At 40.3% G+C, this 27,920-nt stretch overlaps 1 protein-coding gene across 2 annotated transcripts; it reads left to right on the top strand.

Moving 5' to 3' along the window:
- The first annotated feature begins 611 nt into the window (after nucleotides 1-611).
- Nucleotides 612-27,911, top strand: usp33 (ubiquitin specific peptidase 33). Of its 2 annotated transcripts, XM_085254676.1 has the most exons (24): nucleotides 612-791; nucleotides 8,588-8,686; nucleotides 8,828-8,881; nucleotides 8,990-9,052; nucleotides 12,420-12,569; nucleotides 12,746-12,854; nucleotides 16,078-16,147; nucleotides 17,601-17,714; nucleotides 18,737-18,815; nucleotides 19,978-20,422; nucleotides 20,534-20,674; nucleotides 20,863-20,978; nucleotides 21,260-21,432; nucleotides 21,556-21,626; nucleotides 21,724-21,757; nucleotides 21,858-21,903; nucleotides 22,016-22,196; nucleotides 22,357-22,483; nucleotides 22,660-22,829; nucleotides 24,699-24,780; nucleotides 24,896-25,004; nucleotides 25,658-25,760; nucleotides 26,452-26,520; nucleotides 26,710-27,911. In XM_085254676.1, the coding sequence occupies exons 2-24, from the start codon at nucleotides 8,603-8,605 to the stop codon at nucleotides 26,865-26,867; spliced, it is 2,748 nt and encodes a 915-aa protein (XP_085110802.1). In that variant the 5' UTR covers nucleotides 612-791; nucleotides 8,588-8,602; the 3' UTR covers nucleotides 26,868-27,911. The 2 variants fall into 2 exon arrangements, with proteins under 2 accessions (XP_085110802.1, XP_085110803.1); XM_085254677.1 differs by lacking the exon at nucleotides 25,658-25,760 and having other exon boundaries at nucleotides 26,710-26,847.
- Nucleotides 27,912-27,920: the final 9 nt, after the last annotated feature.

The following is a 27,920-nucleotide window of genomic DNA, read 5'->3' as shown; positions in this document are numbered from 1 at the left end:
ATAATAACAATCTTCATCATTTGCTTAGCCAAAAAGAAGTGGACAGCAATACAGTTGAAGTACTTAGCAGTCCAGCTGTGTGAGCATCACACTGTAACATAATCGCTCATTAATGTTTATAATCCATTTATAAGAACATTTTGGGACATTAGATGGTGCCACACGAGCGCGATCTGATAGTGGAGCTTTTCTACTGGTGACTGGGGTGGTTGGATCCACGCAGAGGGGATTTCTTCACTATGAAAACACTAGATGGCGCTTGGGATGGGTTTATTACAGGGCATGTTGTCTTTAATGATCACCAAATCATTCTTTTTCCTTTATTGCTACCCATTTTGTCCTTCATGTAAGTGAACTGAAAAAAGTTTAAAGACGCTGGCAGTTTTTTCTCTAATAGTCCATAACTGTCCCATCACATCCGATCCTCAATATTGATAAGAGCGGATCACTAGGCTCAAAAGATAATTAATATTTGCTTTTATGTGACTTACTAATTGAATAATCTACAGTGAGGCTATAATGCTGTTAAAAAAACAAAATTATAGACTGTATAGAATTAAAAATCAAACGTGCAGCAGGATGGGGAGGGCTCGTATGTTTTCTTTAAACCGGAAAAGAGGCGGGGACAGCAGTAACGTTAGCAACCACGCTGAGCGACAGGGACGGTTATCGTTAATGTGAAGAAAGGACTGCACTCTAATATGTTTCTCTAAGTACAGACTGAGTTTATGTTGCAGACCGGGAGTACCATCGGATCCACCTGAGAAGCGGCGTCCTTTGGTACCGAGCAGGTAAGGCCGAAGGCTGACGTTGCGGCTGACTGTGCCGTAGTCACTGTGGGATTGTCCCCGATCACAGGAGGCTAACGTTAGCCAGTAAGTTGGCTAACCATTTCACCTAAACACTCTCTCTGGAGGGTAATACGTTCACCTTTTGTTGTTTTTATATGTTCCTTGTGGATATTACGTCAGATAAAATGCTCTTAGGATGGCCGTTAGCATGCTAAGGTTAACAGCGAAATAGTGCTAGTCAGCCCGTGACGCTGTCAACGCCTCGACTGGTTTTGACAGCTCACTTTGGACAAGGCCGAAGCCACACACATCTGTAGTATTCACTGTTTTTATCTACGTGAGGCTAAACCACCCGCTGCTTTAAACCAAGGTAGTTAAACCATGGTCCCTTTTAACTGAGTTTTTTTCTTCTTTTTTTAACATTGTGGCCAATGCTACCCATTTGTAGACAGTCTGTTGCTAAAGTGAGCTGTTAAGCTTTACATGCGTTGTTGTTTTTCCGCCTTCCGGTGTTTATTGTGTTACTACTTATCATTTCAAAATTTCCCTAAAGATAACAGCTACAGCCACAGCCAGCATCGCTGCTTTCATTAGTGGTGCGAGATTCGGGTTAACGCCCCACCCTGACCGCGCCACCCCTTTGTGCACAGTTTATATCATGTAGTATTGTCACGTTGCTGGCGGAGGCAGTGAAACGGTGCAAAGAAAGGTTTGTTAGCCGAGATACTCTTCCTATCACCAGCTTTACGTAATCTCACGAGGCTTGACAGTGAAACTAGCTTCTAATCAGATTTTCCTGGTGTGTACTACAGAGTTTAAGGTCACTTCAGCTTTTGCAGGGATGGCCGCAAAGTCCAGGTAATTGCGAGGAGCCTGGTAAGATGAACGAAACCTCGCCCTGTTTCACTTTGCAGGGATTTAGCGTTGGTATGAAATGAAATCAGTTTCAAAGGCGTCATTGATTGTTAACTTCGACTTAGAGACGGTTTTGCTGAAGGGAGGAAGCAGGCTTATTGACTTGCACGTGACTGAACATGAACTTTTCATATCTCCCAGTCAAGCTGTTGTCTTGACCAGATCATGACGCTACAAACCCAGACACAGATGCAGTTTTTTTTTTGTTTTTTTGCATAAATAAACCTTTGGCTTTCCACCTTTACTGTGATAAACATGATGTTAACAACTTTGCATGCAATTCTGTTAATTCTTTTGCCTAACAATATGCAGAGCAATTGTGTTTATGGGCATTGTCCCCCAAAGGTCCACTCTGAGCAGGAAAAACCCTGAAATATTTGCCATCTTCCTGCTGTCAATTATAATATCTGATATCTAATGTCAGATATTTAATGGACTATCATTGTTTTCTCACTGCTAAGATGATGGATTAATCAGCAGTTCTAGTTTTGAGGATCACATTTTGTCAGAAATAAACTGATTGCTTTTAATTACTTAGGTAAACTCAAAATGTTTACCATCTTCTGCTCAAAGACAGACCTGGAGCTAATTGTTTAGTCGCTGAGTATTTTATTATATATTTCTTTGGGTGATTAGAAACGAGAAGACTTCAAATTGAAGAGAAAACATTTATGTGCTACCTGGATAGTAACTCAAGCATTGTCGACCCGTGATTTTGTGCCCAGAATGGCTATTGGATGATCCGGCCTGGCTTGTAATGATGCATTTACATGTGCATCTTTTTTTCATCTGCATCCAAGAGTAATATTAGTGCAAACAGCACTTGGAACAAAACACAAAGTTGGCTTCATGTCATTAACCACAAACACCGACTGATGAGATGGAGCTATGTCCTGTGTGTACTTCTGAGGTTTCTTCCCCCCCCCCCCCCCCCCCCCCCCCCCCCCATACTGTTGTTGTTGTCTGTGGGCTGTACAATGGAAAAAACAAAAGAAGAAACAATCAAAGAGGGAGGGAATCACAATGATCAGCTTTCTCTCTTAAACTTGGTTTTCTGCTTCAGGCTCTGTGTACGCTCACTTGACTGCGATTGAGTGCCTCCTGCTTCGGTCAGAGGAATTCCTGATAAAAGTCTATAAAGGATATGAAAAAAAGACGACTTTTCTGCAAATAAGCTGAGAGTATTACTGCAGAAAGTCATTTATTTTGTCACTCAGTGCACTTTCAGCGCAACAGTTATTAAAAAACGTGACTGCTACACATTTGAGCTCTGAAATTTTAAACTGGATCTGTAGAAACATTAAAACTAACCCGTTGTGTTTACGCCTGACTCTGTACCACAGCTTAATGATGGAGAGGTAGAAATCCCTTAGACTGATCAAAGTGAAATGGAATATTTTTGGTGACAAAGTGTTTTTGTCTGTGTTAAACAAACTTTGGAGGAGATTGGGAGAAAAATGAACTTTACTGCAGGCCGTCATTTGATAGTGTAAGTAAGCTGTGACTGAATAGGTTACATGTAAATAGAACAAATTCCCCCAGTAAAGGATCAATATCATCCTTGGACAATGTAACACCCCCCCCCCTCCCCCCGGAATATAGAATGATTAATAGATTAATAATTTAGATGATTAATTTATAGCAGAGAAGGTAGTTCTGGCGTGGCAGGTGAACAGCTGGCTCTTCTCATTTAGACAGGCTGTTCTACAAAGGACTTTTACTGGTGTTTTAATGGAAAAATACTGACTGTAAGAAATAAACAAGTCATTAAAAAGAGTTCATTTTAGCAAGGTTTCTTCAGAGGGAAATTAATCAGTGGAAACTAGGGAAGAAGGTGATATAGGTCAACTTCCAAGAAACAACAATAACATAACAATAATTTTGATGATACAAGGAAAAAATGCTGGGCAACGTTTTATTGATTCTCGCAGGCAGCAGCATTTATAAGTGTAAGCGAATGAAGAGCATTTTCTATCCCTCTTTTCTAATGAGTTACTGTCATTGATGACACAGTTTGTTATTCAAAGTGCAAATCTATTGAAACAAAGTGTCAGTGGCATTATAGTGCAGTAATAGTGACACACCATTATGCAGCATAAATCAAATGTAAGCGCAATACTAACCTAGGGAGATTTTCCTGTGACAAAGTTAAGTAAAAGTATTAAATAACTTCTTAACACGTACGTTTTAGAATGGCTAAAGTAATCTAAGCTTGTAAATTAAAAAATATTTTCCAACTGGAATCTCGTGTCCTGAGTTGAGCTTTCAACCAGCTGCTTAAAGCCCCGCTTTTCCAGCATGTAACTGCATCAGTAATTCCACTTATCATTTGCAATTCCTGTCATGCAGATTCAAACCAGCGAGTGCTCCAGCGGCACTTGGCGGAGACATTTGTGTACCTTTGGGTAACACATCTCCAGCTGCTAGCATCTCCTCCTTTGTAGCCTGATTGTACTCAACTGTGTTTTTGCCTCGAGTGGTGAAACAAATTTGTTGTTTTCACCCGCGGTGGGAACACTTTTCTTGCATATTTTCCAGAGTAGTGTGCTTTTTTGGAAGTTGTTGAAGTACCTTTTTACTAAAACACTGAAGGCTGACATGTACCTTGTGTGCTCGTGCGGTATTGTCTTGTTGCATGCACCAGGGAACATAAACACATGGTGTTGCTACAGCAATGATTTATTGCTATGAGGTTTTTATATCTCATAAACATTTTTACTGGCGTTATCATGAACAATAAGATATGGTAGAGCAATCACTTTATTGGCCCAGAGCCATGGAGCTGTTGGTTGTGTTGAAGAGAATCAGTGAAAATGTGGTGCATAATTACACATATTTTAAAGTAAACTCTGAAGCTAACCTGTTCCAGACCAGGTTATTTGAGCAGCAATAGTCACAGTGGTGATCTAGGAAGGTAAAAAGAAGTTGTGACACTGGAAGTTCGGATTTTAAGCTCAACATACCTCACTAACCCATTATTCTCACTTTGTAGTACATCCCTCTGTTTTGAGGATGCACATCTTCCTCTTTGCACTAAAATAGATGGAGCTATATCCTGTGTGTATTTCTTTGTTTTTTTTACTGATACGTTTGCACTTAACAGGTGTCTTCTGTGCTTGTTGGCAAGCCAAAGCGGTATATCATAGGTTTAAAGACATTGTGTATGCTGTGGCACTCTGTATGAGTCATTTCATCATTAATGTGGTTTAAATCTGCTGAGTGAATCTGCTGTCATCAATCAGTAAGTCTTTATTTATATAGCACCTTTTGTGATGGTTAGTTGTAAGTGCATAAGAGATGACTGATAAGACAGAAATCAGTGTACTAAAGAAGAAGAATAGTAATTAAAAAAAGATAAGCTATGTAGAATGTTTTAAAGGAGAAAATATCATAAAGTAAAGGCAAATAAGATGTAAGCACACCATGAGTATATCAATAAAATGAAGTGAAACTGAAAACAAAAATCCAATGCTGGATAAAAAGGAAAACATTCATATTTTTATAAAGCACTCTCAGTCACCCTGTAAGTACATGTGACTGCTGTAATCTGTGCCAGCGACTGCATTTTGGAGCTTTGTGGTGAATGATGCTATCATTGATCTGGGACACAAGTTTTAAGACTAAAGAGGTATTTTCAGTTTAAAAAAAAAAAGAAGCAGTTATTATTTTAAGCCTTTTAGTGGCTGTTGTCGTCCATATCGGACACAACAGATAAAAGTGAAATTACTGGCTTTTGTGCCTCCTGAAAAACACAGCAAAGTGTTATCACTTGTGTAATGTGTGACTGTGTAATAATGTTTTCTGTTTCTTTAATGCTTCTGTTCCGTCCAGTGACGGTACCCAGAACCTGTTGTGGGGTTTTGTGCTCACAAAACCCCACAACAGTGACTATTCTTTGCAAGTTCCTTTGCCCACAACAGTGACTATTTATATAGCTGCGCACAAATGAAATATAAAAGTGTAAATTTAAAGAAAGTACACATCAAATTTTTTTTAATTAATAGAGAGGAGGACAGCGAGGAGGTAAAACTGATCACGTTCTGGTGTGGACAAAACTGTGCAAAACCACTTAAAGATAAGGAGGAAAAACTATCAGGAGGATTTAACACAGGCTAACAAGATGTCAAATAAGCTAAAGAAGCTACTTTAAAGCAAGCCATCTGTTCTGAGAGAAACTTTGTCTGCTGTGAAGAGCTGGATTTGAACCAAAGGCAGCAAGAAGATCACTCCAAAATGTCCCTGAAAGTTTGGAGTGACCTTCACCTGTTCATTTGCAGCCTTTTCTATTTTCCCCTTTTATAAAATATGATGTGTTAATATCTTACAGTTGTTGCCCAGTGTTTGATGGAGTAATATGTGACTTAAGAGAAATATGATTCCGGCAAACACTCACACTCAGCCGTTTGCTTTATGATGAAATGCTTCTTTAAACACAGCACTCTAGATAGGCAGACCCCGAGCCACCAGCGTCCCTTGTCATTTTTATCGGCACGTCCCCTGCTCCCCTAAAGGCCATCTGTGTCAGTGTGTGAGCCTTTTTTTTTCTGTTTTGTTTCTTCGGGGTAGGGGATTCGACTGCGTCCTTGATGAGGAGCCCGATAATGGAAAGTTCCAGCGGTTTCTCAGCATCCCGCTGCACGGGATTCATGTCTTTGTTGAGCTTCCTCTTTTCACACGGAAAAGTGGAAGTACAGAGATTTTGCTCTTCATTTGTACTAAAATGATAATTGCATCATAATTTTTCAGCACGTGCAAGAATGTGTTTGATGAAGTTTGGAAGAGCTTTTGTCATTTATTGGCAGACTTTGGCAGCATGGTGCACTGCTGGATACATCTTATGTATATTATATTACTGAAACTTGAATTGCCTAAGCTGAATAATCAATCATTATAACCTGTTATGGTTGCAGATGGGATCCAGAATTGTCTGTGAATGAGTAAGGGTTTATCCTCTGGTTCAAAATCAGCTATGTAAGCACTATTGATTTGCTTATAGTTAAAACAAAGAGGCTACATTACCCCAGATAGCAGAAGTCTATATATTTTCCTGTTGTTTTTGCTGGTGATTTTCCTTTGGTGCTGGGCAAAACCTCTTTGGTGAATGCCAGCATTTTCATTTGCAGGGAAAACCTTAAATTATCAATAAGCTCTAATGAAAACTGATGAGAAGTCTCAGGTGCATGATGTCGTATACATCCATCAGACAGAGCAGGAAATAGGCTTGTAGCCACAGCTAATTAGTACATCTTGGTGTTTTTTGTTGTTGTTTTCTCTTTAATCTGTCAACGTCTCTGACTCTCAATCAACTGACTGCAGCACAGTCAATTTGTCCATTTGACCATCATCACTAATGGTAATGGAGTGTGATCTAAAGCCTGTGCCTGGGATCATTGGAGTGACTTTCACTTTCATTTTAGTGTGTTTATTGTCAATCCACGATTTTCAGGCATGCAAGTCGGACATGTGTCATTCATTTCAGTGTTGCTGTCGGTGAAAATGTGACCCTTTTTTATTCCCTTCTACAAAGCGTATTTCTCAGTAGACATTTCTTTGCAAGCAAGCTTGATTAGCTTGAGCTGTATGACCAGGTGCATCTGCTAATTGATGCTAAGTGACATCCATACAAAATATGATAATTTCACTTAGCACAGCTGAAGCAAAGGCTTTCTGGACAGTCTGTATCACACAGCAGTGTTTGTTTATTTCTCAGATAACTCCATTAAAAAAGGCACCATCAGCAAACACAGTGAGAGGTTGAGTTCAGTGACTTTAATTAGTGGAGGTGAAGCAGCTACATGTGGGTGTTTAAACCTTTGCCCCTAAATCCAGTATACAGATGGATGAGACACGTTTTTGTACTCTCCATTATGGTGTTTTGAAATCAGATGGGACAAACCAGTGATAGATCCTGCTGTAAAACTGAGGCACAGCAGACACTCAAAGGTTCTTGGCAATAATATACCCTAGATAATTGTTTCTGGCTTTTAGAATAACCGCCTTAAAATAACTACATGTTTTATTCAGTATAACCTGAAACTGGCGACTAAGTCTGTGAAGTCATCAGGAAAGTGTTCACAGAAGTCGTAGAGGAAGGGAGCCTAGGGGTGTTCTCTTTTTTATTTTATTTTCAGAAGTCTTTTGGCAGCTAGGCGAGTCGCCCCCTGCTGGCCACAAAAGACAGCACCGCTACATGGATCCAACTTGTCAGAACAAAACCTCTTAAAGCCATAGAATAAAACCACAATATAAATATGTGTGACTGTGGCTCAGAAAGTAGAATAGCATTAGATGCATACCAGTTTGTTTTACTGTTTACCACTGGCTTCATGTTTCACGCTGGAAGCTGGCTGTCTTTTCATGGCGTCTGTGCTATTCAAGAGGAGTGGCATTGTTTTCCACTTCCAGAGTAGGTTTATTTTTCAGCCCTGGGTGTTGATGCTTGGTCTTAACTCATTCATAAATCTCAGCAGTCTGCCTTGTCATTATTAAAGTCATTTATGATGCGACTGCTTGTTCGACATGAGCTGGACAACTGTGTCATGATCCACTGCTTGGCATGTCAGTGGCTGATAATAAGGGGATTTGCCAGTCATGCAGCCATGGAAAAAATTTATCTTGTGAGGCGATGAGTCAGGTTACTCGAAGCCTGACTGTCTTGCTTGTCATCAGAGTTGTTCTTTTAAATATATCCTCTGTTACACTGTCAGCTATCAATTACACGGTTGAGAAGCGCAGTTTTAAGACAAGAAACCCTCCATTGTATTGTTCTTCTTTTGTTTTGTTTTTTTTGTTGTTGTTTTAACTCGGAGTCACTCAACTCAAATTGCAAGTCATGGACTAAATGTTGTTGGTTTGTTTTTCTTTCTCTTTCACATCCTCAGACCAGTGGGTGAGCAATGCCACCGGTGTCCAGCTGTGACTGCCCCCACCTGGACTGCGTGGGTGAGATCACCAAGGAAGAACTTATTCAAAAATCTCATGTGAGTGACACTCTCCACCCTCTGTTGTATTAAAAGTGCTATGCAGCATAACAAAGACTGCATGACAAGCCTGGTTTTATTGTCTTGGTACTTTCTCACCTTAAATGAAATAACCCTGACCTGGGTGTTACATTTTTCTAGGGCCAGTGCCAAGACTGTAAAGTTGGTGGACCAAATTTATGGGCCTGTTTGGAGGTAAGACGATGTTTGCTGCTGGAAAATGCTGCTCTTGCTTGGTGAAAAAGTATCCGCATTAGACTGCATTTTCATTTTTCTGCATCCCCTGTTTAATTTTCTCCGTAGAATGGATGCCCCTACGTGGGTTGTGGAGAATCTCATGCTGACCACAGCACTGTTCACTCACAGGTGAGACATCTCAGACTTTCCAGTGCGTTTCCATTGTATCAGGATTTGAAATTACATGCAACTTAATCGAAATTACATGCAACCAAAGGAGAAGCAGATGAGGAACAGATGGTAGTTCAGGAATACCAGGTCCCAGGAGTCATGACTTGCAATAAAAGCACCTCCAGCACCACTTTTATTTTTTATTGTTTTTTCTTCGTCAAAGAGCCCGAGTGTGCATCTTTTTAGCTTTTGAAGTGCACGTGCTCTCAAAAACCATCAAGCCAACTCTGTCTGGCCACATCTCCATACATCCAGTTCAGTTTCAGCAGTGGATCATCCATTATTAATCTCCTTTCCTCTGGGAAGTGCAGGAGACTCACTATTACTGTCGGTTCCATGGCTACAGTAACTACCCCTCCTGCAGCTCATCCACCCTCTGGTGCTCTCACTGTTGACTAAAGCTTTTCCTCCAGCACGCTAGGGCCATGTGGGGACAGGAGGACTAAAGGGGCAAACATGTAATTTGCTCTGGCTGTTACTATATCCGTTGTTAAGTCTGTATCTGGAAAAGGCTGTAAGAGGGATATTGGATACAGAGGGTACTGGTGGAGAAATTTAATATTAGCTGGCCATTTTTTAAATGATATCGCTCATGAATTTAATATGGATCCTCTATCTGGGACATTTGTCTGCGGTGCTCGCCTTTCTTTCCAGTTGAAGCCATCTAAATCTTTCAAGAATAGGGACCATGCTTAATTAGTGCTCCAGAAGCCCTGAGGGGACAGAACCATTTTAATCTCTTGACTACGCAGTGATGGAGACTACTGCCAGATTGTATGTGACACAGTAGTAAAGGGGGATAATGTTTTTGTTTTTATGTTTTTGTCAAGCTATAGATCACAGAGCTGACCAAAACTCAATATCTGTACATTTTTATTATTTGGCACATTAGCAGGCAGATAAACAGCTTAAAAATAAAAAAATTTCAGGTTTTAAGCACTGAAATCAAACTATTCTGCTGAAATTCTGTAAAAGGTGGTCTAAGGTCGTTACCTGCTACCAGTGCTGAGGTGCATGTGATGCTTCAGTACATACATCAGGAAGATAATGACTGACTGATGACTCAGTGGACTTGTTCGCTCATACTGTGTTATTAAATCCCTCTGGCACTGCTGTATCATCTCACATTCAGTTACAGTCACATGATTTAAAATATCCCCCCAGCAAAAGCAGTGACAAGAGGAAGGGAAACAAAAATCTTTCATTTCTTGCTTTCTCATCTTCTTAATTTTGCACTTTTAATTCCAGTTATCACCGTCTCTCAAAGTGGAGGATACTCAGTTATTCCTATGAATACCACACTGTCTAGCTTTAAATAGGTATTTGCTTTTGTTTGTATTTCAAACTCCACTATACATTTAAAAATGGATGTTTAAAGTAAACTCCTGCATATTTCAAGAAAATTATTTTAAGCTTTCCAGTTACTTTCAAGCTGCCGGTACTCTGAAAGTGTAGTTCCTGATTGGATCACAAGAAGAAGAATGGTAGCCTCTTGCATTTCCTAGCACTCAGTTATTTCACTCTTAAAGACAGAAGAGGCTTAGGAAGGAGACTTGACAGTCAAATGTTTTTTTTTTTTTTTTTTAAATTATTTGACACACAAAACTAGATCCAACCACCTCCTTATGACGATCACAGGGTAAAGCAGATGTTTTATTGCGGCCAACGCTGCCACAACACCACGAATGTGTTTTTAGTTTTAGTTTGAAAATAGCTTGAGAATGAGGCATGAGTTGTTGTGATGGGACAGGTTTTACTGCATTATTCCCTTTTCTCACGCAATATCATAATTAACAAGGAGCTGAATTTGTTTTAAACAGTTAAATATTATATATGCTGGTAAAACATGCTGTAAAGCTCTGTGAATTCAGTTTGTTATGAATGCCCCACCTGGCATGCTTCCCTTTATAAATGTTTTAAATTGTGGTGTTTCGAGGCTGTGCTCAGTCTAGTGTGTCACCTCTGCCAGCTCTGCTCTGCACCGCTGTGGGAAGGCTAATGTAGGCCCGATGAATAATACAGTGTGTGCTGCTGCTCTTATTCGGTCTCGTGTCAACCCGCCCAACAGCAGTGGGTCAGCAGAACTGGGCCACGTTTCCCCTTTAGCCTTCGCTCTGCCTTGATCTCCACCTTTGACTTGAGACATCCAGTTTAGTCTGACTGTGGTTAAAATACTCTGAAGTCTATCCTTTTTTGTTTGTTTGTTTGTTTCTACTTCAAATTTGGGTGGTGTATTACTATGGACCAGTGTAAGTGCTGCGCCCAGTTTGAGATGGTTTGTTTCCCTGTTACCATCTCTGTGTAGATGGAGGGGTACATTCATTGATATTAATTTATTCCTAAGTGTCTTACCCTGAAATCTAACCATCACAACTAATTGCCAGACTCTTACCCTAGCCTAAAATCCAGGTTTAACTTGAAACAGGTCTTTGAAGGGATTTGAAAAAATAAGAAAAAATATTATTGTATTGCCTTTTGTTTCCTGTGACAAATTACTTCTGTCACCTGCTCATGTTGTTTTGATGGTTCAATAAAGCTACAATCTATAATCTGCCTGTTCTGCAAGCCACATGTTGAACAGAAACACAGACATTCAGTGATTGTATCCTATCCTTATTTTCAGAGCAGTAAATGTATGATTGGTAGATGAGTGGGTCATCTACCAAAAGAAAAGGTTTAGTGGACGACCTTGATTGATCCCCGGCTCCTCCATTCCATGTGTTAACGTATGCTTTGACATACTGAATCCCAGTGCATCCATTGGAGTGTGAATGTTTAACTAAAAAGCACTTAGACATAGATAAAAGTGATGTATCATTGTTTGTTGTGATTGGTTGAATGAAACTTGTAGTATGGAAATGCTTTGAGTGCTTGAATTAAGTAGAAAGGTGCTATGAAAGTATCAGTTTATTAGCGTGCTTAGGGAGGATCTACAAATTATACCTGGAACAAAATAATTTGGATAATATACTCAAACTAGTTCTGCACTAATGTTCTATGAAGTTAGGTGGATTTGAAATTGTGCTAAATAAGCAAACTCTCTTTCAAATTAATTTAATTTGAGAAGAAAAGTCATGAGTTTATTCACCCCATGATTTAGTTGGACTGTTCCCAGAATAACTTTAGTCCAGCTGCCAGGAGAGACGTTTAGTTTTTATATATAAAAGCAGCACCACCCATTTTACAAGATGCTGGTTGTTAGATTGCGCTGAAGATTATGAAGCAGGGGCGTGTGTGTCAGCTGCTCCTGCTAACACAGTGTTCTTGTTAAACTTTGTTTTTGAGCTCTGACACGTGTCTTAATAGAATTTATTTCTTTGGATAGGACACGAGACACAACCTCACGGTGAACCTGACCACGCTTCGTGTGTGGTGCTACGCTTGTGGCAAGGAAGTTTTCCTGGAGCGTAAACTAGGTCCTCACTCACCCCACAGCAACAGCAAACCCCTCCCCTTGCCGCAGAACGTGGGTCAGGTATGAGCCAGGCTTCCTTTCTATTGTTATCTCACAGCTTGAAGATACGGTTTACTTGTAGAACAGGCTGGTTTACATATTCACGAATGAGGAATTCCACCAGTAACAATTAAACTGTAGTTATTTATTTCCTAGACAAGATCTTTTATTATAAGGTTTATGTGTGTCTGTTACAGGATGGCAACAAGGCCCCTGGGAGTCCTACCTCCCTGAGAGTGCCCTCTAATGGTGGCTGTGAAGACATAGACATGGAGATGGAAGAGGAAGACGACATACGTGCCAGAGGTGAGCTGTGTTTAAGTGATTACCACATCAGTGTCACAAAGAGTTAGCTGATAGATCTTATTAATGAATACTATCATTTTCAAATTAAAGTATTCAAATCAACACAGCTAGTTTAGATTTTATATTAAACACATCCATTTATTGTGGCAGACGGCCAAAAAACATAACATCTGCCATGAGAGGTGGTGTTTACTGCAGCTTAAGCAGCAGTTTAAGCAGATTTTGTTTTAACACAGTCATACAGCAGTTCATGAAATATTCATGTGCTGTAATCTATTGATTTGTGTTTGTTGACCCTGGTTTTCGGGTCGATGAAGACCATTTTTAAATTTGCTTCAGCTGACATGTCCTGATTTCTGACTGTGTACACAAAATGGACATTTTTCCTCTTTTGAAAGCCCAAAGAAAAGTCCACATTTGACGGCTGGACTTTTATGGTAGTTAGGATAATCTGGTCCAGAGATCCATGTTCAAGTCATCCACATAACAGATTGTTATTATTTTGGATATGGTACTAATTTAAAATATGTTATTAATTACCATTATCAAGTTTAGCCATTAAAATTACTAGTCTGGATATAAAAGCGTTGTGTTTAGATTTCCACACTAAAAAAGGCAGAAAAAGGTTTGAGGTAAATTACAGAGGCTGACACTTGTTTCAAAGCTCTGTTTTCTTGGTTGCCTTAGTGATACATCCTTGCAGAAGCCTGAACAAAAGCATGGGCATACTGTACCTGCTGTAGAGACAAAATATTCTTCCTATTGAAAAAAACGTTAGTTTAAAAAACCAAGAAAACAAAAAAACGGCACAACTCGTGTCCACTGAAACAAACAACTATACTGTTTTTGTTTTTTGTTTTTTTCTTGTGGCATACTTTGCCAAGAGATCAGACTTGTTTATTTGATTTACTCCTGGCTAATTTATTAATGATAGCTTTGGCATTAACCACATGGCATGGCTAGGGGCTTGATTTTTATTCATCTGTGACAATCAGACCAAAAACACCTGAATGCAAAGACTAGCAAGTGTCGTTCAATACTTTTGCCCATTTACATAACATGAACTACCCATTGTCCTTGTTGCACCAATGGGCCAAGTCCTTTAAAAACTATAAAGAGGTTATTAGAGATGACAAATTAATGGTAACAAATATATTTCAAATCAAAAAAATGAATACACTCTGCTAGGTAAAGGTTAAAGATGTCCAGTAGCCTGTTTGAGCTGACATTGTTGCTTTTATGTGTGGCACAATAATCAAATAAAATCAGTCAAGACCTTTGCAAAAATGTGAAGTATAAGTTCAACAAACTGGCAAACTTGCAATCAGTTTCTCACAATATTAACCAACAAAGGTAGATATGAGAGGTACATGTCCCGCACGCTCAGATCAAACACTGAACATGCGTCAACGTGCCAGCTCCCCAGTATGAAGTCTGTGCAATGTTCAGTTGAAGGAAGCAGGCAACTGCACAGTGAGCGAGCAGAAGTCATTTGTGCCGTTTGACTGTTTTCATGTGTCTGAAAAACAGTCAGACGGCATCTCTGCCTGTTTTCTGCAGAGAGAGTTCAGCTGCGGACAGTGTCCTGTGTTCATTAGTGAAAACGGCTTAAAGGCCGTAAGTGAAGCATTTTTATATTCAAATCTTCTAATTAAAAGTCGAAGCTCTGCTGCCTTAGACACCTTTTTAATTATTAAAATCAAATACTTTTGAAGTCAGTGGGGTGACAAAAATTGAATTGTGTTTTATCGCCTCTTTAATCCAAGTTTGACGAAATTAAAGATGAACACCTCAAATGCAAGAGCTCGGTAATCAGCAGGTGGTTTAGTTCAAAGCGAATGTTATGAATGTAATTAAACAGCGAAGTAAATTTTTGCAATAAGATGAGTGTTTTTAACGGCTCTGATGCACCAAACAGTCTTCAAATAACTAGAGCTGAGAAAAGCCAGCTAATGTGTTGCCTAGCCCCCCCCCCCTCTTAGTCATCTGAAACATATATTTAAAACACAAACAAAATCAACTAACAATGATTTACTTGCAGCTATGAATCTGCAGATGAGGGTAAATTAGGATGACGTGCAGTGCCAAAAACTGTGGTAAACTGCACAATGCTGCTAAGCAGGACTATGAGCGGCAGTGCAGCTCAGTGGGTTCCTGTCAGCTCTGTCCCACCAAAGTCACTGTGGAAGTAATGTTTGCACACAGGCTCCACCAAATGACATATGTTATGTTGCGCCTCATGTGGTGCAGCTCGGGCACTGGCACTGCTTCACAGATATTTTTGTCACACATGCAGATCATATGATTAGGAAGCATGGTGAATACGCTTTGAAAACTAATGTGCACTGCAGAACAGGCTGGTCGTATATGTGGGCGACATATTTATAAAAGGAAAACGCATCTCTGGACCGCTACAGCAGGAATGGACACAATTCAGCACAGCATGTTCCCTCATTTGGTGTTTTGATGAAGGCACTGGACCCACATATTCCTGAGGTGTTTAATTAGGTCAAGTTCTGGTGACTGTCCATCAGACATAATTTTCATACTGATTAAACCATTCACTGACTGCCTTGTGCCCTGTGGATGGGAGGGATTGTCATCCCAGAAGCTTCCATGTTGAATGTTGGTGTGTAACAGTGGAAATCCGTTCTTTTGGTGGGTTTATCAAAAGTGTTGTTGTTGTGTATATACTCCAGAAATCAGCTGTTATAGGTGCAACATTTGAGTAATGAAGCACATCCCTGTTCTACATTTTATCACCTGTGGCTGTGGTTTCACAAGGTGAAAGAGACAAGTGCATGCTGGGACCTTGTTTAATGTGGTTTGTGCAGTGGCTGTGCAACAAAACTCATGAAGGCTGGACTCTGAATAAATAGAAACATAGGTTCTCACTTGCATTCCCCAAAACATTATGGCAAATGAAGTTCTAGAACTTAGACCATTATTATTATACCCCAAACAGAAATAAGACTTTGAATTGTAGTAGGAGCGATAAAATCCATTAATATGAGCTGTGTAATAGGGTGGAGACCACAGGCCACAGCAGCTGTGTCTAAAATACACTAGGCAGGCACTTTTTCCTGCCCCTGCTGTAAAGTATTAATCTCAGAAATGAAACGGGTCTTGTGAAAATGTAGACACTTTCTGTCTGCCATTAAAATTTACGAGGAGTTGATGAAAGGCTTACTTTAATTTCCCCGGTGTGCTCTGTCTCCGTCAGGCCTGACAGGACTGAAGAATATAGGCAACACCTGCTACATGAACGCTGCCCTCCAGGCCCTGTCCAACTGGTGAGACTGCTGTTTATCCACCTTCTGTCCCTGCGTCTACCTGTCTATCCCACTGTTCCTGCGCAGACAGCTTTTTCTTCGTCTAACTTTCCTCTCATTTCTCACACTGTTAACGCGCCTATTCAATAGCCATTTGCTGTTTTATACACCATCTGACTGCCTCTTATTGACTGTGAGAAACAACCGCGGCTGTGCTCATTTGAGTGAGTGAAAATTGCTGCAGTGCACCATTTGAGATGACAGAAATGGCCTTTTGGAGTTCCCTGTAGGGTCTTCTCTTACAGATGAACACCAACTCTTCTACCCCCCCACAAGTCTTCTGTTGCTTCTCCTCATGTGTTTCTTGCTCCTTTCCCACCATTTCTTTCTTTCTTTCTTTCTTTACCTCTTTCTTTTATTGTTTTTCTTCCAGTCTGACTCATCTTTTATTGTTTATTGAAGTGCCAATCTGTGTGATTCACTGCTCATGTTTGGCTTATTTGCGGTGGTCACTTAACTTAGAGCTCTGCAACAAACCTCGAGGCTGTCTTATTGCTTTTATTTTTCATGGAACAACAAAGCAAAGCCCTTCTTTCTTTCTAATACCATCTACCCACGGGCCAGTAAATGTTTAAATTAAATGGATGATGCTGTGTCTGGATGTAAGTAAAAATGGGAAAAGATGTGGGTCAAAATTTGCAATCTAAATCACATTCCAAAAATAGGAAGAACTGACTCACGCAGCTGCAGAAGGAGGGACCTTTTCCTGAAACTTCGCTTTGATGTCTGTTTGTGTGAGCGTAGCGTTCCTCAGTTACTTTCGGGTCATTATGCAAGTCTAAGGACTTTTCTCTTGCCAAGGGAAGGGAACACTCCATGCCTTATTCATCCTGTAGTTTGTCTCTTTCGTGCAAATTCCCGTCCATTCTGTATTCGTCAAGTAAAATCCCCTCAGCTGTTTCTCTTTTCAGCCAGTCTGATGTCCTTCAACTCTCAGCTGTGTGAGGCGGTTTCTCGCATGAGACAAAACCTCTGGGAATTTGTGATATCACTCAATGACTCAAGTATGAATTTAAATGAAATGAATAAAAAATAAAGTGAAGGCAACATTATGTAGATGTGCCAGAATGAAACCTCTCTGGATCTCTGTTCTTTATAATATATTTTAATCTTAGAGTCTAATTGAAAACACACATTTAACCTTGAGTAGTATGATAATACTAAGGTATCAAAAAAGCTTTTTACAAATGCTACATATTATAATAATGCAGTATTGTTCTTTGCTCTGTTTTTCTTCCTGTGTCAAAGTTGATTGTTACATTCTGTTTTTTCAAATTACACACTTCACTCCACTCTTCAGTAATGACAACCAATGACAAACTGTTTTGCTGAAGGACAGTATTTGGTAAAGGCTCGTTTATTCCTGCATGTGATATATTCATCCTTTCTTTTTTTTGTCCCCCTCCTTCTGCAGCCCACCCCTGACACAGTTTTTTGTAGAATGTGGTGGCCTGGTGAGGACGGACAAGAAGCCCGCTCTCTGCAAAAGCTACCAGAAGCTGGTGTCAGATCTGTGGCACAAGAACAGGTATTTGGTTATTTACATGACTGAAGAATGAATATTAACATGCCTCCATGCCACAGTTGGAATTCAGGGTCGCTTTCATTACCACCCCAGTCGAATAGTAAGATGTTTAGAAAATGACGCAAATAATGTATATAAAAGATGGATGCAGGTCACTTTTCAGACCTGGAAGTCCTGGATTATTTCCAGTGGCCAGCAGGGGCAATTTCTGTGTGTGATTATAAAAGAATTTGTGCTGTCAGCGTTAATCTCACTACAGCATTAAGAAAAATGTGTGGAAAAATGACCTTCCCAATTGATCCATTAATTCATGGTCTCTTACAAATTTAGAGTTTTAATGAATACAAAATGATATGTGTATTGTCAATTATTCTCCTCATTTAAGTCAAAATGGACAAAAAGGCTTGGAGCACTTTTAGACAGACCTAGCTTGTGATTGACAAGCCACTGTCATATCAGCACGCAGTGTCTCTCAACTTTAGGCTCAGTTCTTTCTGGATTTTGGTATGATGGCATGCAGCCTGATGTTGATGATGATTGCTGACTGGTTGAAAAATTCACTTAAACAGGAAACGCAGTAAAATGATGGAACAAAATTAGTGTGTTGGCTGTGATAGACATTTTGTTGTTTTTACACTCAGTTTCACTTCACTACAAAGAAGTTCTTTGCTTAATATGACTTTGAGCAGCAATGTTTCTTTTATCTATTTTTACACTGCCCCCCTGGTGGCAGTACACTGCTACAACACACAGTCATATTCTGCAAAATTACTCATAGGCCCAACACGAAGCCATTCAGTTGGATCCAGCCCTCTGTTGTTGTCAAAGCTGAGATGGTGACAGCAAAAAAACTTTAAATACTTTGCAAAACAGTGGATAAAATCATGCTGATTGTGTCCATCTTTAATATACAGTCTTTCACATGAGAGCAGTTTTGCTGTTTCTAATTTCACACTCAACATTACATGTGACCCGTGCAAAAAAAATTACATCTTTAAATCAGGCTGTGTTTTCTCACATTGCAGACCTTCCTATGTGGTCCCAACCAACTTGTTCCAGGGGATCAAAGCCATAAACCCCATGTTTAGAGGATACGCTCAGCAGGTGGGTCATCCCAGATGATGAAATGAATGTGCAATGTTTTCATTAATGCAAAAAACAAAACAAAAACATGGGGACACTTGTCACACTTTGAGCCTTTTTCTAGAGCCAAACAGCGTATTTGAGTCTTTCATTTGTCATAAAGTCGGCAGGTGATATGATGCAAACCTTTGACGACTGTGTTGTACGAAATAATAATATCTGTCTGAAATATGATGAAAGATCATATGCTTTTATAATAATGTAATAGGCCTGTTATTGATCTTTTTCTTTTTGATAATTTTGTTTTTTTTGTGCTGAGCTGGGGTTATTATCAGTCTGACCCCAGATTATTAAGATGCCCCAGATCTTATAGTCTCTCTTATTTCCCTCCGTATCACTCTATTCTTATTCCTTTACAGAAATTACATTTTTTTTTTCCAGCTCAAAGCACTCACTCCGCTAAACCGAATCCTCTGCCTTTTCAGTCACTAACATGCACTTTCTCTCTCACACACACACACACACACACACACACACACACACACTCACACACACACACACACACACACACCTGGTCTAAAGGTAAATTGCTTGATTTGATTCCATTTGGCACTTGAAAGCAAAGTTTTGTGCATTATGGACATAAAGGTTTTTTCAGAGAAGTTAAATTGAAGCACTTTGTGTCTTTGGCTGGTGTCTGTAAATAAGGGATTTATAAGCCTGAATGGTGAATTGATAAAAGAGGCCTGTTTCCTCTTGGCTGGCCACTGTTTGTTCAGAGGTTTTAGCTGAAGAGTATTCATTTGTCACGCCACGCTGGGCTGCACAGACTTGGATTAAACATCGCTCTGAATGAAGTTAACATTCCCCAGCTCCTGTGAGAGGAGAGTTCATTTGGCTTGAAGAGGGAGATTGGATGTCTGAGGTTCATTAACTTTGATTACACGTTCATGAGCATTTGGTTTCAGATGTTGTGATCAAAATTGGGATAAACACGGAGGTGAAGTGGTTGTTTTATGTAATTTGGAAGAAGATGTGCTTCACTTTGCCTGTCAAACTCAGTAATATATTGGAGGAATAAATGGTGAGTTATAAGGAGCTCTGATTTCCACATGCTATGGTGACCAAGATAGTAGAATAAATATCTTGCCCTGCTAATATTTTGTGTTTAACTGCACTGTAGGATTCCCAGGAGTTTCTGCGCTGCTTAATGGATCAGCTTCATGAAGAGCTGAAGGAGCAGCTACCTGAGCCCTGCGACCAGTCTCACAGCATCACAATGGACGACAGTCCCGAGGAGGACAACCATAGCCAGTCAGACAATGACTTCCAGTCATGTGAGTCCTGCGGTAGCAGCGAGAGGGCCGAAAATGAAGTGCAGGGTGGGAATGCGTTGATAGATGACACCAACGAAGCAGAGATGCTGATTCCTGAGCAAGATGAGATTCAGGCCAATAGGGAGTGGCAGAAGGAGAAGAACATGATTAATGACCTGTATCGCTCCGGGACTAATGGCATTACGGGTGGAAGCACTGGAGTGGACATCGACAAAGATGTTGATACCACTACAGAGACCACGCCTATTATCAGCAGCCAGGGAGCCATCAAGGTTCAAGGCAGAGCGTCAGGTAAACACATGAGAAATAGTGGCTCATATTTCACGGGATGACTTTTTGATATTCACGGCTAAATTTATGACCTTAAGAGTCTCTAAACCTTGGTCTTTTTTTTTCTTGCAGATTGCTTTCCAGATATCCAAATGCCAAACACTACAAGACCACAAAGTCCAGTCCCCATGGAGGGGCACATTCCCAAAATGTCCAGCAGTCCACCCAAAGCAGCCTCTGGCTGGCCCAGTCTGAACCCGGCACACAAGAAAGGTATTAAACTTTGTTTAGTGCCAGCGAGTTCATCTCCATTATGAGAGGGAGTCGTACCCAGAATAAGAACTGTAAATATAAAGAGGCTAGCAAGGTAACAGTATCCCAAAACTATCCTTGCTGACTCTTGTGTGAGACATGCTGTACTGTATTCTCAAATTTCTCTGCCTCTGTCTGCTTTCTCACAGCAGTGACCACATTCTCCCCGCCAAAGAACAAGCGCCAGAAGAAATATCGCAGCATTATCTCAGACGTGTTCGACGGGACCATTGTCAGCTCAGTACAGTGCCTCACCTGTGATCGGGTTAGTGCTTTTGGTTGTCTTTTTGTTGTTAGATCCGATTGAAATGTTAATGAAAATGCTGAGATGTTGAGCTGCAACAGAGGAGTAGGTAGAAAAAATGCCATTCTGATGATGGGAGGAAGGATGATCTGTGATCACAGTGACATTTTCGCCTTAAGGATAATTCTGCAAAGTGACAGCTCCTGACAAATCCTTATAAAAAAAAAAAAAAAAACACAAACAAATGAAAAAGCAAAAAAGAACAACAACCCCATTACACTTCTACCTTCTGTGGCCATCAGGTGTCTGTGACCCTGGAGAACTTCCAGGATATCTCGTTGCCCATTCCAGGGAAGGAAGACCTGGCCAAGCTCCACTCATCCACCCACCAAACCTCCCTGGTAAAAGCTGGCTCCTGCGGGGAAGCTTATGCACCACAGGGGTGGATAGCATTTGTCATGGAGTACATCAAGAGGTGTGTCTATAACCCATATGCTGTATTTTTTATTTATTTGTTTTTTACATCAGGCACCACTCAGTAGCTGCTTTCTGTTTTTGTCTAAAATTCACCTCCTTCTGTGTTTGTTTCTCCTGTTAGTTGGTTCTGGGGTCCAGTGGTTACACTACAAGACTGCCTTGCAGCTTTCTTTGCCAGAGATGAGCTAAAGGGTAAGCGGGTGGGTGGAAAAATATGTTGTGCCAGTACAAACATCAAGAATGATGTCTCAATAATTGTTTGTTTTGTGTTTTTAATTTTTTCCCTTAGGAGATAACATGTACAGTTGTGAAAAATGCAAGAAGTGAGTAATTTATTGCACATTAACTAAAATGAGATCTAAATGGACTGCACCTGCAATGACTGCTCCTCTCATTGATCTTTTTTTTCCTCCCCCCTCATAGATTACGAAATGGAGTCAAATTTTGTAAAATGCAAAGTTTGCCAGAGGTAAACTGACATTTCTAGATATTTATATGATGAAGAAATCCAAATATTTATCCAATATGTCTTCAAATGCCAAGCTTCTGAAATGAGAAATGTTTTCATTCTCCTGCTTCAGATCCTGTGTATTCACTTGAAGCGCTTCAGACACGAACTGATGTTCTCCACCAAGATAAGCACCCATGTGTCATTCCCCCTCGAGGGCCTGGACTTGCAGCCTTTCTTGGCCAAAGACAGCTCCGCCCAGACCACCAGCTACGACCTGCTGTCAGTCATCTGTCATCATGGCACTGCCAGCAGTGAGTGGGCGCAGTCACTCCCTTTTCTGCATGAGACCAGGGCAGCTGCCACCATTTGGCACATACGAGTGTCCTGCATTCATTCCCCTGGAAATAAAATTCACACTTACTTGATAGATTTGTGAATGCTGCTCTAACACATCCCCCTGTCTTCTCCCAGATGGCCACTACATAGCCTATTGCAGGAATGATGTGAACAATCTGTGGTATGAATTTGACGACCAAAGTGTGACTGAGGTGTCTGAAGCCTGTGTCCAGAATGCTGAAGCTTACGTGCTCTTTTATAAGTAAGCCTGGCACACTGTACTTCTATAACTCCTACCTGAACAAATGTAAAAACAAGCTCTCATTTATCTCTGTAGCATTTTAAAATTCACTACGCTGCTCAGCTATTAAAAATTGGATCGTACTTTTGCTTATTCATCTAAAATACTGATTAATATTTGATCTGTTTCTGTCCCAGAAAGAGCAATGAGGATGCAGTGAAAGAACGTAGGAGGGTGTCGGGCTTATTCAACATGATGGAGCCCAGCCTTCTGCAGTTCTACGTCTCCCGCCAGTGGCTTAACAAGTTCAAGACATTTGCCGAGCCAGGGCCCATTTCCAATGATGACTTCCTGTGTTTGCATGGAGGTGCGTATGAAAATGTCAGTTTTCCTGCTGAAGCCACTCGGAGGTCAGATTGTCCTTTTCCTCGCCCTGTGTCTAAATGCTTTGTGCAAAACGTTTTGCTTTGACTTTGACACAGCTTTGGCTTTTGTTCTCGCTCTGGATTTCTGATTCTGACAACGGCATTTCCAACTTCAGAAGAGGGGGAGGGGTTTCTTCTCTCTGTGAAGATGATCCTTCATTCTGTTTTTAGCAGAGAAAGGGGGAAAAAAGTCCTAAAAGGGTTCATGCGAATGGAAGTGACGTAACTGAAAAATAATTTGTGCAGAACAGAGAATGTGTTTACACACTGTAAATAAGCACTTACAGCTTTCTCCCTCCTGCTTGGTAGTCACCAGCACCTAAGCACATAATAACTGGCTAGTCAGGTACATAAGCAGAGATAATATCAGTGCAGTGAAACCATGATTGCTTTGTGGCAGTGCAGCCAGTTGTTTTATTTTGTGTGCAAAGCCGAAAACATCACAGCTTATTTTCACTTTCCTGTTCAAGTGTGCCATGAAAAACACACTAAGACTCCATCAAGAAGCTCTGGCTGCATGTTTTCCCAGGAGGACTTTTTGAAATAAACAGCTGTAAAATGGTGCTGGTGCAGACATAAAAAAACCACTAATTTTTCTTTGAATTGTTCATTTTAGTCAAAGTATCTTAGATTAAAGAAGCGAATTTAAAGACTTTAATTACCTGGTACACTGAGTAATTAAGATCATTTTAGATTTATTTAGGGTTCACACGTCACTTTTCATTATTTGGTTCATTATCTTATCTCGGCTTTCACGTTGCATCAAAATTTCAGTGCTTTTTTGCACATTCACTTTTTTCCCCCCCACATTCTTCAGTATCTGCAGGGTCCTACTGCAAGCCTTGTTGTTTGCCTATTAAGATTAGAGGTTCTTAATTAAATTTTGCCTATTATAAATCAATAAGACAAGGCCCAATGAAATATTCAAGAGGGTTGGGGGAGCAGCAGTGTAGATTTTCAGTCTAGGGGAAACTGCTGCTCATATCTTTCTCACATGGCAAGATGAACTTAAGCTGACAAATGAATTCAAAGAGCTTTAATGCAGCGACATGGAAGGGTTGTTATTTCGTCCTACTCCCACTTCCTTCTTGATCTTGCTGTTTTAAAAAGACTTGCTAAAAGTCAACAAACATTTAATTAACCCAGGTCAGCTTTGCTGTATAAATTATTTGTGTAACCTAGCTTAGAGAAGGAAATGAGACCCTATAACCTGTAAGTGTAATAAATAATAAAGCTTACGGGCTTATTCAACCTATTTGGTGTTTAATATTTGGATCAAAAGAGAGAGGTGATTTAAAAATCTGGAAATTTAGGAATGAGTTGCCACCGTATCCTGACTTTTAGTATCTTAAGCTCAAAAACTCTTTTAGTCCCTAATTTATACAATAAATCAAAGTTCCATCTGGAGCTATAATTGACATTAAACAGTGGGTTTTCACAGGCTGTAATAAATACATCTGAAGTGTTTTTCAAGAAAAAGCCAAAAATTGGAGCAAAATAAACAACTTTCTGTGGAGATCTAAAAAATAATCTTTTTCATAGTCTCGCACCCTGCGGGGAGTTTAGACATGCAGTTTGGGAAGGAGTTTTAATAACAAGCTCTGGGGGTCTGAAAAAAGGAGAAACTGAAGAATATTTAATGATATTGGTAGCACAGTTTGAGCAGTGAATTTGACAGAATTGTGCATAGTTGAGCTTCTTGCCCTGTTTAAGCTCAGCACTGATCTGTAACCATGCGAGCTGTTGCATTTCATGTAAAATAAAATGTTACACTGCAAGCGTCTGACTGCTGTTTCACTGCGTTTCATCAGGTGTGCCGCCCAACAAAGCGACATTCATCGATGACCTGGTAGTGATGCTGCCGCAGAACGTGTGGGATCACCTTTACAGCAGGTACACGAAGTCGACACGGCTGCTTTCAGACTGGCTGGAGGCTTTAAGCATCTTCAGATCCAGCGATTCCTTTGGCTGAAGTAACGTGTGAGTTTGTATGTACTGTTTCCCGCAGGTACGGAGGGGGACCGGCTGTCAACCACCTGTATGTCTGCCACACGTGCCAGACTGAGATAGAAAAACTGGAGAAAAGGCGTAAGCAAGAGCTGGACATGTTTGTCAGGGTAAGCACCCACCCACTCCTCACCTCCCCTGAAAAGCCGTCCAAGCAGCGGCTTTATTTAGATAGTTTCAAAACTGGTTTGTGTATGTGTGTGTTTTAATGCACGGTGTGTCAGTGCAGCCAGGACTCATAGGTGTGTATAGGCCCCTTTTTCTTCAGTCTATTTAACCAGTTGATAGGCTGCATGTCTTGATGCTGTTCACCCCAGCAGGAGATGAGAGGTGCAAGCCAGATGAAAGCCTTATCATTAATGCATTGGGACAGATGCAGCTGTTATTGCCTGCTCAGAATAGGTGTGTGTGCGTGCGTGCGTGCGTGCGTGCGTGCGTGCGTGTAAGTGTAAGACAGAGCTAAAAAGGAAGAACAAGAAATGTGTCATTTTTTTCTTCTTTTTCCAAGAGAGATGAAACTGGTGCAGTGTGGTTTTAAGACTGTCTTCTAATTGGAGTAACTAGCAGAGAGAATTGATTTGGTTTTCCATTTCCTCTCAATCCTTTCATCCTTACTTTTTTCCTTTTTTTGTCCCCTATCCCATCCCACTTACCCCTCCTCTTTCCCCTCCCCACCCCTTTGCGTCCTCCCTCTTGTCTCTACCTCTCACTCCACCCCCACTTCCTCTCTCCCTTTCTCTGGCTCCTTCTGCTCCCTCTGTAGCTGAACAAGGCGTTCCAGGAGGAGGAGTCTCCAGTGGTCATATACTGCATCAGCATGCAGTGGTTTCGTGAGTGGGAGGGCTTTGTCAAAGGAAAAGACAATGGTAATTGGACAGAGGTCTTGCCTTTCCATTCCCCCACCCTACTCCACCCCCCTAGTCCTGTTTAAATGTCTGATTAAAAAGGTTAAATGTTTTCCATGCGATTTACTATGGAGAGACAGAGTTTCTGGAACAAACTGCGAGTCTATATGTTTTCATCGACATATGGGGGGGAAAAAAAGGCAAATAGATTTTTTTTCTTTTTTTTTTCCTATAGAAAATCCAAATTCTCAGGTTTTTACAAACAGCTCATTTTCAAAAGAAACTGTGGAGTCCCCGTTCCTTCTTTTGATTTTTTTCTTCAAAGAATTCGCTTTAGTCCCCCGAGTCGGGTTTCTATCCTGCTCCAGCAAAATGAGGCGTCAAAATGCATTTCATTGGTGTTCCACTTGTCCTCATATTTTTTTTTTCTCTTTGCTTCCCCTACTTTGTATTGTCACATCTATTTATAACAGCTTGCATCTGGCACGCCTGCAAATGTCTTTTTTTTTTTCTTTGTCTTGACTTCTGCTCCTCTAATATTTGTCTTCTCTCTGTAGCGAATGGGGAGCAGATATTGCTTTTTTGTAGTGTGACAAAAGCATTTGACATTTTAACATCATTGCTCTTTGATACAGTTAGGATATGAGAATATAACTCTGTTACTGATGTATGTAATTTCACAACTAATTTTCTTTTCTTCGTCTTTTTCCAGACCCACCGGGACCTATCGACAATTCAAAGATAACAGTAAACAAGAACGGCCATTTAACACTCAAACAAGGTACAAGCAACGTTTTTAAGTTGTAATTCTGTTTCTTCTGTTTTAGTAGGAAATGTATGTCTGAATATTTTAATATGGGTTTTTAAAAAGCATCAAACAAGTCTTGCAGAGATGCTGTGGACTGTAGAGCTGTTTTTCCTGTTGCTGACGTTTACGATGTATACATTTGTGATTGCACCGACCCTACAGGAGCAGATTCAGGACAGATCTCTGAGGAAACGTGGAACTTCCTCCACTCCATCTACGGCGGTGGTCCGCTGCTGACGGTTCGACCGAACATCAGCCACCAGGAAGTAGAGTCGTCGCAATCAGAGGAGAAGATCGAGGTGGAGACTCGCTCCGTTTAATTGAGAACTTGACAATACACCACAACAACATCGAAAACGTTTAAGAAACGGAAAGCCTTTTATTTTGCACTTGACTTTTTTGTTTCAAAAGCATCCAAGCAAAGGACCTCATCTTTACTCCTGCGTGACAGCCTTTGACAGAGGGAATTAACTGAAAAGGGTCGTCATGTTGTACAAATCTGTATAAAAAGCTCTTAAATTTCTATTAGCACTGTAGTACTCATGTTTCAGGTTTTCAGAACCAAGCATTTAAAATATGTGCAGCTAAAAGAAATTCCACTGAATGCCATATTGTTTTGTTTTTTTTCTTCTTTGACCAAATGAGCACATGTTCTATGTCCATGTGTCTTGTGTTGCCGATACTGATGAATCACAATACATCTTGCTGTAGATATACCACATATTTTTTATTTCCTGTTGTATTATTCACTAAATGACAAGGAAAGCAAAATGTGACACTTGGGCTATGAAGGGACTAATTGCTGACTAGTCTCAGGAATGAATTTTGTGTTTTGCACTGTTCTGTAGAAGTACAAATTGGCATGCTCACACAGATGTCTGGTTTGTATTTGAATGTACCAGTACTAATAGTATGTTGGTCAAGACTCAGCACTTGGTTATTTATAACAGAAGGGAGTGATTTAACATGATGTCAATAGATTATTATTATCTTTTTTTTTTTTCTTTTTGTGGAAACGTGGCAGGCAGACTTTTTAAGAATGCATGCTCCGAACATTAAAATCCTAGTGGAACATCACATGTAAGTGCATGTAAATGCAAAGCTGCTCATGATATGTGCACGCAAATCCAGATCTGTCTTCACTAAAACTGTACAGCTGCAGAAAGCACATTGTAGTAATGTAATCAGCAACATAATGAGCAATCTGATTAATTAAAGGCATTATTTTTGTGTATGGGCATAGTGTTGCTTAAATGTGTTGGCTGATTAGGGAGTCAACAAAATGCTGTACTCTAAGTTTTTGCATATGAGTAAGATCTATTCTGATTTTTGCTGGCTGACACTATTAAAACTTGATGAAAACATGTTGAATG

Source organism: Mchenga conophoros, linkage group LG18, assembly GCF_057382185.1.
Source record: "Mchenga conophoros isolate Kocher_MC1m ecotype Shallow Benthic linkage group LG18, M_conophoros_male_GT1.1, whole genome shotgun sequence".
In the NCBI taxonomy this organism is placed as follows: Eukaryota; Metazoa; Chordata; class Actinopteri; order Cichliformes; family Cichlidae; genus Mchenga; species Mchenga conophoros.
This window is presented reverse-complemented; position numbering and strand designations above follow the sequence as displayed.

Bases quoted from the DNA above. Each gene is read 5' to 3' on its own strand.
- usp33 (XM_085254676.1), top strand. From the start codon at position 8,603: ATGCCACCGGTGTCCAGCTGTGACTGCCCCCACCTGGACTGCGTGGGT. The intron at 8,882-8,989 runs GTAAGACGATGT...TTTTCTCCGTAG, and splicing joins ATTTATGGGCCTGTTTGGAG to AATGGATGCCCCTACGTGGG. The intron at 21,904-22,015 runs GTAAACTGACAT...CTCCTGCTTCAG, and splicing joins AAATGCAAAGTTTGCCAGAG to ATCCTGTGTATTCACTTGAA.